General features: G+C 37.6%; 2 protein-coding genes across 2 annotated transcripts in view; one reads left to right on the top strand and one right to left on the bottom strand.

The window, feature by feature from the left end:
- Positions 1 to 8,357, top strand: part of LOC125178606 (mucin-1-like) — a 17,688-nt gene extending 9,331 nt beyond the window's left edge. The window contains exon 5 of the mRNA XM_047882803.1: positions 8,005 to 8,357. Coding sequence (XP_047738759.1) covers positions 8,005 to 8,357 — 353 coding nt within the window. The remainder of the gene's footprint in view (positions 1 to 8,004) is intronic.
- Positions 8,358 to 9,190: 833 nt separating this feature from the next.
- The window catches only part of LOC108669209 (Golgi resident protein GCP60), a gene marked incomplete at its 3' end in the record, with an annotated part of 18,541 nt that continues 15,258 nt past the window's right edge, over positions 9,191 to 12,473 (bottom strand). Inside the window, 4 exon segments of the mRNA XM_047882802.1 lie at positions 9,191 to 9,397; positions 10,864 to 11,050; positions 11,329 to 11,453; positions 12,447 to 12,466. Coding sequence (XP_047738758.1) covers positions 9,191 to 9,397; positions 10,864 to 11,050; positions 11,329 to 11,453; positions 12,447 to 12,466 — 539 coding nt within the window.

Raw genomic sequence — 12,473 nt, 5'->3', positions numbered from 1 at the left:
ATCTTATGTTATCTTGTGTTATCTTATGTTATCTTATGTTATCTTATGTTATCTTATGTTATCTTATATCGCAGCCCCAGGTCATGGGCAAGCTGCTCGTCAGGAAAGATGATATTTATTTATCATATGTATTAAAAAAGTAATATATAAGTAAAGTAATATGTATTAGTAAAGTAATAAATATAATATATATATTATATTTATTACTGTATTTCCTATGTTATCTTATATCTTATGGTATCTAATACCTAATGTTATCTTATATCTTTCGTATCTCATATATTTTGTTATCTTTTATCTTAAGTTATATGTGCTTAGTAGTTCTTATATTCCATTGTTATCTGTTGTTATCTATAATTATTGGTTGTTATGCATTATTGTCTTGTTATTTCGTGTTTTATCTTATGATATCTATAGTTATTTGTTCTTATATTCGATTGTTATCTGTTGTTATCTATGATTATTCATTGTTTCATATTATTATCTATTATTATTTCGTGTTATCTGTGGTTCTATATATATATATTTCGTGTTATCTGTGCATCATACTTGCATCATACTTGCATCATACTTGCATCATACCAACAACCGCCTAATACTGATATTAGTTTCACTTATATTCTAAATTCGTCCAAATAATTTCAATTTAACAAAGCCCTAAAATTTAATCACTAAATTTAATCACTAAAGTCAATGCCCTAATTCAAAGCCCTAAATAGTTCATAATTAATTAATGTAAATATATGACTTAGTATAAAAGACTCCCCGTGACAGCAATGCCCGCAGTTCCCCGTGACAGCAATGCCCTCAGTTCCCCGTGACAGCAATGCCCTCAGTTCCCCGTGACAGCAATGCCCTCAGTTCCCGTGTCAGAAATGCTCCCAGTTCCCCGTGACAGGAATGCCCTCAGTTCCCCGTGATAGGAATGCCCTCAGTTCCCCGTGACAGGAATGCCCTCGTTTCCCCGTGACAGGAATAAGATGTCACCGTGCAGTAATAAAAAAAATGCAGTAAAAATGTACATTTTTAGATGCATACGAAATACAAGTGTCCTAAAGTGACTGTCATATGATATAAAGGAAGTTCAAGTATCAAAAATATCAGATCTCGGAATAAAAATTTAAATTTTATCTCCACTTTATACATTAAAATCTAAAATATTTTGATGCGTTAAAGCACCATAAAATTCTATCTAAATATTTGATCTTAAAATATTCAACTGTGGAATCTTCAGAATTAATGCACACGGCTCTGTATTTAAGAAATTCATCAAGTTATTACCCTATTTGTGGATATTTATATTTTTCTTTCATCCATTAACAAGCATTAACTTTTTCGACTTCATGTGCTAAGGTTTACCGTTGTCCATCTTCAATAGGTCATTTCGTATCACAAAAAGAACAATGTCTTGTAAAACGTTTTTTTCGCTTGTAGAATGTTTTTTCAGACCTAGAAAACGCGTAAAAAATTATGTTTGTTTTTCAAGTTCTGGTGATTAAAAATCCATGTACAGGGAATATTTATCTTTAAATGGCCAGACTCAAAGTGATCAATCCAAAGAAGTATTCATCATCGGTACCAGAAATTTTATCCCTTTGTCCCTAATAAAAATAATGGAGGTCGCATAATAAATGTCAATTTACATCAAAATAAGATTTTTCTCAATTATCTTGGTATTCATTGGGTCATTGTGTGGAGTTCAAGATGTGATCGACGATCAAAGACGTTGCGGTATTTCTTCAACTGCAAATTATTTCTATTAAAATTTATTTAAATTTCTTCATTTTACTAAATTATCAGATTTATTAGAAGCGTGTACAGTCTTTATTAACCGTTCGGATTAAACCGAGTTTGATTGTGCCCTCTTCTAATGATTAACAAAATTGTTGGTCACGTGAGTGTGGTGAAAGGTTGTAATTAAACTCCTAAGTTTCTTCTCCATTTCACCTTTGGCCTGTTTTCCAATGCATTATTAATAACGATCATCCGAATTCATTTTCTTAAAGAAAAAAATTACACACAAAATATGCAACACAGGAGATGTGTGAAGGATGGATCAGGTATCCCTACGTCATATCGTTGATCTCAAATTTTCAGCTCAAATTTTCATGAATTTTGAATTCAAAAGCACATAAAATGCCAAACAAATTCCCACGGTCTGTAAGTGAATTTGTTTTGCGTTTGCTTTGCTTCTAAATTTTTGTCGAACTTGCGATTTAAGCAGACTAAAGTTATAACTAAACATGCGTCCTGACATAATTTTCAGAAACTCGAAATTTTGTCGATGCGAGACGAATTTCGTACACTAATAACAAATTTGTGTTACGATTCTAATGCAATATTTCTACACACGAAGCGATAACCTTGTGTAAATAAATGTACGTGGTAGAGCTTTCTGTAAGTATAACCCTTAAGAAAGTAAATCTGTAATTTTCTGTAGTAAAGTGTACTTCCCGTTGTAACTTTCTAGGCAAGAGTGCTCCAGTAATGCTCTGTAGGAGGAAGTAACTTCTGTAAGTAGCTCTGCAGGAGGAAGTAACTTCTGTAAGTAGCTCTGCAGGAGGAAGTGCCTTCTGTAAGTAGCTCTGTAGGAGGAAGTGCCTTCTGTAAGTAGCTCTGTAGGAGGAAGTAACTTCTGTAAGTAGCTCTGTAGGAGGAAGTAACTTCTGTAAATAGCTCTGCACGAGGAAGAGGCTCTGTAAAAAGAAGAGTAACTCTGTAATTAACTCTGTAGGGAGTTACTAAGTTTACTCGTGATATCTGAAACAATTTATAGTTTCCATATGAAGCAGACAGCAAATTTGTACAGCAACGTGCAGCAGTTGCCGCGACTGGTGATGGCCTTTGCACTTTTGCCTCAATGATTTTTCCCCGTGCGCCTTGATTTTTCTCGCCCTCTGAGAAATACGTACGACTTTGTCCAAATGGCGATGCACTTCTTGGTCTTGTGTGGGTCATCCTGACCCATTTTGGCCAAGTAAAAGGGCGTATCAACGCTACGTTTGCTCTCTGTTCCTGCTGTGGGTAAGAAAGTGCCTCACTATTGGGACAAAATTAATCATACATTTTTGTGAGAGTATGTGCTTGTGTTAAAGTTCGGAGTACCTGGATTGGAGCAGCAGGTTGCGGGTTCGAACCCAACTACCTGCGATAGTTTCTGGTCAGAATTGACAGGGAGGATACCGGACGGTCAAACACAGCGAAATTGGAGCAGTAAGTTACGTGTTCGAGACCGCAACAAGCTGTGTATATTGTACGATGTTAAGAATCAACAACAGGCCTACTGCCTAATAAACGCCGAAATAGCTTTATAATTATTATTAAATGAATAGGAATTGTAAAATAGCTACTCATAGATTATTGAGCTGACCGCGACTTTTAGTATTAACGCCGTAATCTTGTCGGGAACTAGGATCGGCAATCAGGTTCGGTAATCATCAATCACGATAGGCAATCTTGTCAGCAATCCTGTATTGTTTGTTGAACGTTCTCTTATTTTGCGACTCGTTAATGAGATGACTGTAGAAATTGCATCATACAAAACAGCCTGATTAGATTAATGTATGAATTGTGTCATACAAAACAGCCTAATCACTTGCAGTTCGTCATCACCACCGTAACTTTGTATATACAAAGTTATTTATTAACAATAAGGAAACCCTTAACTAGATTTATACCAGCCATCGCATCCGAGTTAATATGTCAGTTTTTGATACCGGGACTGAATTTGAAATTAAATCTCGCCGAACATGAATAAATGAGGATAATGTCGTACCATGATTTAAAAATCGGGGAGCACGGATTGAACTGATAATCCTACAGGGGATCAAGGATTTGTGGAAATTTGTGGATTTTGTGTATGTAGGATCTGTAGGAATCAGTGGATCTATAGGATCTATGGAATCTGGATTCTATGGATATCATATTTGTGGATTTTGTGTATGTAGGATCTATAGGAATCAGTGGATCTATATAGGGTCTATGGAATCTGGATTCTATGGATATCATATTTGTGGATTTTTGATGTTAGCGGCGCAGAGAAGGCGACATGACATGAAGTAATCATGTAGAGTAATAGCTATCTCAAATCAAATATGTATTGCTAATAAAGATGGCTCAGGAAAGACCAAATATTTTATGGTACCTTTTACAATCTATCAATAGTTGAATTGGTTTATACAGTCTTTGAATAATTAAATCTGTGTTAAGTAAATTACTGAGGTCCTAGCGAGTTACTAAGACCTGGCTAGGATAAACCTAGAGTTAAATATTCTAGTTATAATATTTATGCAATAGTGAAATTAAGGATATTTCCACGGCAATGTTAAGTTCCTACAATTTATGGTATTTTTGATGACGTGAGTTATTTATATTAACCTAGACATCGCTAGACATTATGTAGGAGACGTGACTAGTTGAGGTCTGCACTAGTGTAGTATAGATGATGGCATATGCTAAGAATACATCGAAGTTTGTGTAAATAGTTTATTCATCTTAGTTGCTGGTCTCGTTCTTAAGTAATTTTGAATTTTTGAGTTTATATTTCGTATTGTAAAATTGAATCTGTTAAACTCGACAGCTCATTTCTGATAAATTCCATCGCTTTGGACACATACTAGTGTTGTTCGAGAAAAATTTCGCTCTTTATGTATGAATTTTGATCATTAGCAGCTAATGTTTATGTATGTTCAGCTCATAAAATACTTCATCTTTAATTCCCCCTTAACTTTGACCGTAAACATTTTTCATAGACTGTAGTCTGTACAGTACCTGTAGTGTACAGTACATGCAGCATACAGTACATGTGGTTAACATTACATGACTGTTAAAGCGAAACCGTAATCCGTATTTTTGAACGCTATAGGGAAATCTTTCTTACAAGTCTATTCATTTTTCCCATTTTTAGGCGATTTAGGTATATCCAGCTTAGTGAAAATTCCTGTTATTATCGTTAGATCCTTCACGATCGCAAGTAAAATCTATAGCGATGAGATCCTTCGCTATCATGAGATCCTTCGCTACCATGAGATCCTTCGCTACCATGAGATCCTTCGCGATCTTAATATCCTTAACGATCGGAATATACTTGACGATTGTTAAATCCATAAAATCATGAAAAATTTCACGATCCGAATTTCACGAAAATCTAAAACGATAATAAGATTCTTAACCTAGTCGCTAAGTGTGAAATAGCGTGCATAATCAATAATAAATAAATTGATAACTTATCTGTGTTCAAATTACCCTTTAATGACGATGATTGATGTAAATTCAGTCAAATAATAACTATTATGGGAAAGTGAATGAAGAACATTATAAATTCAGCTGTATTAAAACAGATGAAATAATATTCAACACAAAACAATTCAGTTCACACAAGAACACACATCGGAATTTACTAGCGTCCACACTAGCGCTTCCCAAAATAATACAGATTCAGAATGAATATTTTTTCTACACAAATACAACGATGCAGATTTCAGACTTTACCTTTAAGTGATAACGATGAAAATAAGTCAAACAGTAGAGAAACAAGTGTTGAATATAAAATATTGGTTTAAATTTTAAAATATAATGAAACGAAGCAAGAAATAACGTACATCCACAAGAATTTATAGCAGTTCACGTATATTATAGAGCGCAATCACGACGTTTGTGCCTTTGATTATTTTATACATTGTTTTATATTTGTATATTTGTGGGGCTCTATAATAAATATAATATTATCAAATAATATTATATTTATTATTATATATCAAATATATATATTATATTTGATATTATAATAATATCAAATATAATATTTGATAGAAAAAATGCAACATCAAATTATCAATTCTAATAAAAAGCGAAAAACTTGAGTTTTCTCGGAATCCCAAAACATTTCATATAAAATTTTATGGAAAAATTAACGATGAAAATGATAATAGAATTTTGAAAATCCGCCAAATGAAATAGACACAGGAATGCATGAATATATATTGAATGAATTTATTATACCTGCAATTTTCTGCATTTCCGGTGCTTCGGCACATTTTATTGCAAACAATTCGCAAATACATTTTCATATCAATTCTAAATTAAATAACTGTCATTTAATTGATCATTAATATTGCAGTAATTGAGAATTACGTGGAGCAAGAAAAGGAAATAAAACCCAGGTGTTTGAATATTCTCATGAAAATAATCATTGGTTGAAACTGTGCAATGACCACCAACAATAAAAATGTTTTAAACATCAAATGGGCGCAAGCCACTTACAATAAAACGAATAAAGAACAAATATTATTCAATTAATATTTGTTATTAATTATTAATAATTATAATAAATTAATACTAATAAACCTTTAGCAATAAAATCATTAATGCCCTGCAGCACGAGAACGTTCCTTAGGCCGTAGGCCTCCATAGCAAATTTTGAACATCGTAAAGCAAAGTTTGAACATTCACTATATAGCAAATTTTGAACATTCACAGCTTGTTGCGGTCTCAAACACGCAACTCACTGCTACAATTTTACTTTGCTTAACCGTCCAGTCTCCTTGCAAATTCTGACCAGAAACTATCGCAGGTAACTGGGATCGAACACGCAACTCACTGCTCCAATCTTGGTACTCAGGGGCCATACTTTCAAAAAAGTTAAGAGACCGTAAGTTCATCAGCCAATCATTGACGTCCTTTCAAGCAAAATCCACCAATCATAGACAAGAAAATAGAGCGGAAGTACTTACGTTCACTTAGCGAGTTTTGAAAGTATGGCCCCTGAACTGTAACCCATGAGCATTCGGTCATATGAAACGCGTTATCTTACATAATGCAGTTAATAAATTATATTACCAGAATTTTGTAGGAAACAATTGAATTTTATACGATGGAATTCTACTGTCCACCGAGATTCCAATAGACGGCATGACTTTAAGTGGCGGGGTTACATTACAATTACATTTACATTACATCTTCGAAATTCTGGGCTAGCATGTGTTTCTCGAGAATTTATTTTAAAATTATGTAGTTCAGATAAGAAAAAAAAATAGTAATGGCTTCCACATGGAAGAAATGAAGAAATCAAATTAATTCGACCAATAATGCAATTATAAAAAGAATCTAAGTCAACTTGTCAGTAAATGAAAGCAAATGCCATATTTGCTCGACACGCACTACCACGGACGGATTATCCAAGAGAATCAACTATATTTCATATCAGTAGATTTAAAAAGAAGAGTATCCGTAGATTTTCCTAGCATTCCTTATCTTCAGGATACAAACAGTTTTTCCTACATGCACTCAGGAAAATATGCGGGTCATACAGTCCAAATAGTAACACTTTCAGCCCGTAGCACTGATATAACCGGAAAAAGATGACTCACACTAAGATGAAAAGTGCATCGCCAAATGGACAAAGTCTATTACATTATTTATATACAAATCTATTTATTACATGTCTATATATTCAACCTTACTCCTTGACAAGGGCAGCGAACTTTTCACTAATGAAAAAAAATTTTTTATTGCAGGAGAACAGTTTTTTCCAATCGTATCGCAAAAAAATCGTAACGTATCGTATTTTTCCTTCATAGATAACCAGAACACACGATAAACAGACGTATTAAGCAGACATATACCCGATGAACTAAATAACTTGTAAGCAAGCACTAGTTACAGCTAGTGGCTAACAGCGAGCTAGTCACGGTAAGTAGCTAACACCCAGTGGTATACGAGAATATATATTATATATATTTTAGAATATACCGCATAATATGAACAGAAATGAGAAGAAGGAATGAAGGTATGAATGAAATTACACCAGCCAGCGTGATAACGACCACGAGAGAACAGGTTCTCAGTAGGAACCGAAAACAGGTTCTCAGCAGGAACCGAAAACAGGTTCTCAGCAGGAACCATAAACAGGTTCTCAGCAGGAACTGAAAACAGGTTCTCAGCAGGAAATGAAAACAGGTCCTCAGTATGAACCAAAAACAGGTTCTCAGTAGGAACCAAAAACAGGTTCTCAGCAGCAACCGAAAACAGGTTCTCAGCAGGAACCGAAAACAGGTTCTCAGCGGAAACCAAAAACAGGTTCTCAGCAGGAACCGAAAACAGGTTCTCAGCAGGAAATGAAAACAGGTCCTCAGTATGAACCGAAAACAGGTTCTCAGCAGGAACCAAAAACAGGTTCTCAGCAGGAACCAAAAACAGGTTCTCAGAAGGAACCAAAAACAGGTTCTCAGCAGGAACAAAAAACAGGTTCTCAGCAGGAACCAAAAACAGGTTCTCAGCAGGAACCGAATACAGGTTCTCAGCAGGGACCGAATACAGGTTCTCAGCAAGAACCGAAAACAGGTTCTCAGAGGAACTGAAAACAGGTTCTCAGCAGGAACCAAAAACAGGTTCTCAGCAGGAACCAAAAACAGGTTCTCAGCAGGAACCGAAAACAGTTTCTCAGCAGGAACAAAAAAACAGGTTCTCAGCAGGAACCGAAAGACAGGTTCTCAGCAGGAACCGAAAACAGTGGAGATGACATGCAACTTAACTAATTACTTCATCGGAGTGTCAATAATTAACCAATTGTTCAACCGCTTTAATGATTGAAATTTCCGACTGCCTTATCCAGGACAATTTTTAATACAAAAACGATAATTTACAGACTTGCATGTTAAAAATTATTTGAATTTTCAAAGCGTCAAGCGAATAAATTTACAATTTACTTCAAAAAGAATAATAATTTTTCTTTAGAACAACTATAATACAACAACGTCGAAATAATGAATTTTTCAACAAAACTTACTTCACATCAAAGAAAAACTTAAATATTGTGTCCAATAAATGGTGCTATTTTATTGCATTATTAATTAATACATCGCAAACTGTAAAAATTCTAATATAAAGACACAAAAAATGCTACCAAAAAACAAACACTGAAATATACATAACTGCCATTTATGATACATGGGGAATTATCCTCTCAGGCAGGGGAATTTCCATAATACTTGGGGAATTATCCCCCAATAGTTGGGGAATTATCCCCAACTATTGGGGATAATTCCCCAATAGTTGGGGAATTATCCCCAGTAGTTGGGGAATTATCCCCAATAGTTGGGGAATTATCCCCAATAGTTGGGGAATTATCCACTCAGGCAGGGGAATTTCCATACTTGGGGAATTTTTCCTCACTAGTAGGAGAATTATCCCCTGCTACGCCACACGCTGTACGAGTTATCAAACTTAAGAAGGTACACGCCCGTGCCGGGGTACGTGTGGCTACCCGCGTACACCTCCTGGTGGCTGTCCCGCCGGTACACGGGGATGATCACCGACTGCGGGGGCCCCGTGACCCGTGACTGTCCCCCACGCCGTCCCCCGCCGGTCTTGCCACCCCCGCGCTCAACGTCGGCATCACCTGTAGGGATTGAGGGGGGTTAGGGTAGGGGTTGAGTTTGGACCGGAAGACATGGAAATAAGTATCAAAGAATTGGCGACGTTTTCAGCACCAGGACCCGACGGAATTCCGGCAGTGCTGTTGAAGAAGTGTGTTGGAGCACTGCAGGCTCCGCTCACAATGCTCTGGAAAGCCTCGAGGGAACCAGAGGGAATTACAGAGGGAATTATCCATGAGGGTCTCAAAGTGGGACTGATAACGCCAATCCACAAAGTAGGTACGAAGGACAGACCCCAAAATTACAGACCTGTGACCTTGACCTCACATGTGATCAAGGTTTTTGAGAAGGTAGTGGTCAGGAGGCTTGTCCGGTATATGGAAGAGGCTGACCTGTTTAATAACGGACAACATGGTTTACGGCGTAATCGTTCTTGTTTGTCGCAGTTACAGAGTGAGACCTCCAAAATAATGACATATTACAACGAAAGAAGAGGGAGACTGTGCAGGATTCCCCCATTTACTAACCAAGCCGCGGCCAGAGTACAGACTCTTCGTGAGGGATCACTGTCCGTGGTAGGACCGAGGCTCTTAAATTAATGTCTTGCCAAAAGAGCTGAGAGGAGGGGAGTTTACCCTTGCAACATTCAAGAGACAACTGGACAAGTGGTTGAGCAAGATCCCGGATTGTCCAGTAATGGGAAACTACCATCAGCAAGTGACAAGCAACAGCATCTTGCATCAGCGTGCCCAAAGGAGGGCAAATAGACGGAACACGTCCAACGTTACATCCGACGACGACTCGGAGACGGAGGACGACGAAGGCGGCGCATCAGCGTGACCGGGGACTAGGAAGTCCCGAACTCATCATATGGTCAGGAGGTCTTCAAAGAGGCAAAATAAGTTGCATTCTCTCTATGTGGACTTCACCTGCACCGATCAAGGCTTACTGGCTTACTTAGTGCAAATATAAATTGTAAAATAATGTATAAATTCTATCAATTACATCATACAAGCCAAAATATATTGGAAATTGATTAGAAATAATTTAGTACTGCCCCTTCGACACAAATAAGGCTTAATAGGAAACGTTCTTATTCTTCTCTGTAGCCCTTAGTCGAGGGTAAATAAAGAAGTATTAAGGGAAGAAAAGCTACATTTTTTATATATTACATTTTATATACCTATAACCTACAACTGAAACCATGAATCCAAACCAATCTGCAGAGTGGCGAGTTAAGTGCAGCATATCCTACGTGGCGAGTTAAGTGCAGCATATCCTACGTGGCGACTTAAGTATCATCCCCGTATTTTTTAGATATTATATTTTATATATAACCTACAACTAATACGGTACCATAAATCCAAACCAATCAGCAGACTGGCGAGTTAAGTGCAGCATAACCTACGTGGCGACTTAAGTGCAGGGTAACCTTAAGTTAAGGGGACTTAAGTGCAGCATATTCTACGTGGCGACTTAAGTGTCATACCTGTGCAGTTCTCGCCATCTTCGTCGTCGTCGTCGTCGTCCTCGTCGCTCTCGGTGACGTGGACGGTGACGGCCGCGTCGTCCTCGGCCGCCGTCCACTCGAAGTACAAACCGAAGCCGATGTCGTACGCGTCCGTCGCGAACTCCCAGAACAAACACGACCCGTCCTGATGTGTTGGTACGCGTACCTGTACAGGGGAGTACTGTACTGTACTGCTGTACTGTACTGCTGTACTGTACTACTGTACTACAGTCCTGATGTCGTACGCGTCCGTCGCGAACTCCCAGAACAAACACGACCCGTCCTGATGTGTTGGTACGCGTACCTGTACAGGGGAGTATTGGTACCGTACTACTGTACTACCGTGACAGTCTCCCCGTGACCCACGCGCAGCACGTACCGTGACAGTCTCCCCGTGCCCCACGCGCAGCACGTACCGTGACAGTCTCCACGTGCCCCACGTACCGTGACAGTCTCCCCGTGCCCCACGCGCAGTACGGTGTTGGGGCCCTCCGCCTGCACGGCGCGCTTGAACTCAGCGACGTCGCGACGCGTCCACATCGCGGCCGCTGCGATCACGTCACCAGCCTCTGTTTTAATAATAATTTTAATATAATAATTTTAATATAATAATTTTAATACAACAATTTTATTCAATTAAAGGAAAGATATATCATGGAAAACACAATAAATAATAATAAGAATCAATATAAAGCCAATATCGAATTATCGATACAAAAATAATACCTAATTTTAATATAATAATTTTAATAGAATAATTTTATTCAATTAAAGGAAAGATATAACATGGAAAACACAATAAATAATAATAAGGATCAATATGAAGCCAATATCGATACAAAAATTGAGGAATCTAAGCGTTTCATCGAAGAAGAGACTACACATACATGCCTCCTCTGTGTGGTACACAGATTAATACATACATACAGCCAGACACATGTCTCCTCTGTGTGGTACACAGATTAATACAGACATACAGCCTGACACATGCCTACTCTGTGTGGTGCACAGATTAGAGCTTACATACAGCCATCCACATGCCTCCTGTGTGTGGTATACAGATTAATACATACATACACATACCGCCTCTGTGTGATACACAGATAATACATGCACACAGCCAGACACATGCCTCCTCTGTATGGTACACAGATTAATACATACATACAGCCGGACACGTGCCACCTCTGTGTGGTACACAGATTAATACATGCACACAGCCAGACACATGTCGGCCTCTGTGTGGTACTATACAGATTAATACACACACAGCTACATTCCTCCTACACTAAAATTAATCATGAAATATTGAACCTCGGAAGGAATTGCACCGAAATTGGAATTCGAAAATAACAGAATTTGTTCCTATGGGCTATAATAAATCCGGCATAATAAATTTTTTACATTAAATGCAAACTTGAATATCACGTCAGAGGATCAGAGGATAACATCAGAGGATCAGAGTATAACGAAGTTACAAAATATAAATAAGCCCAAGAGAATTAAAAGAATATTCAGATTACTGCATCGTCTCGTTCGTACCTGCATCGTCTCGTTCGTACCTGCATCGTCTCGTTCGTACCTGCATC

Source organism: Hyalella azteca, unplaced genomic scaffold (genome assembly GCF_000764305.2).
Source record: "Hyalella azteca isolate HAZT.00-mixed unplaced genomic scaffold, Hazt_2.0.2 contig11366, whole genome shotgun sequence".
Lineage (NCBI taxonomy): Eukaryota > Metazoa > Arthropoda > Malacostraca > Amphipoda > Hyalellidae > Hyalella > Hyalella azteca.
The sequence above is the reverse complement of the archived record's forward strand: the minus strand, read 5'-3'. Positions and strand labels throughout refer to the sequence as shown.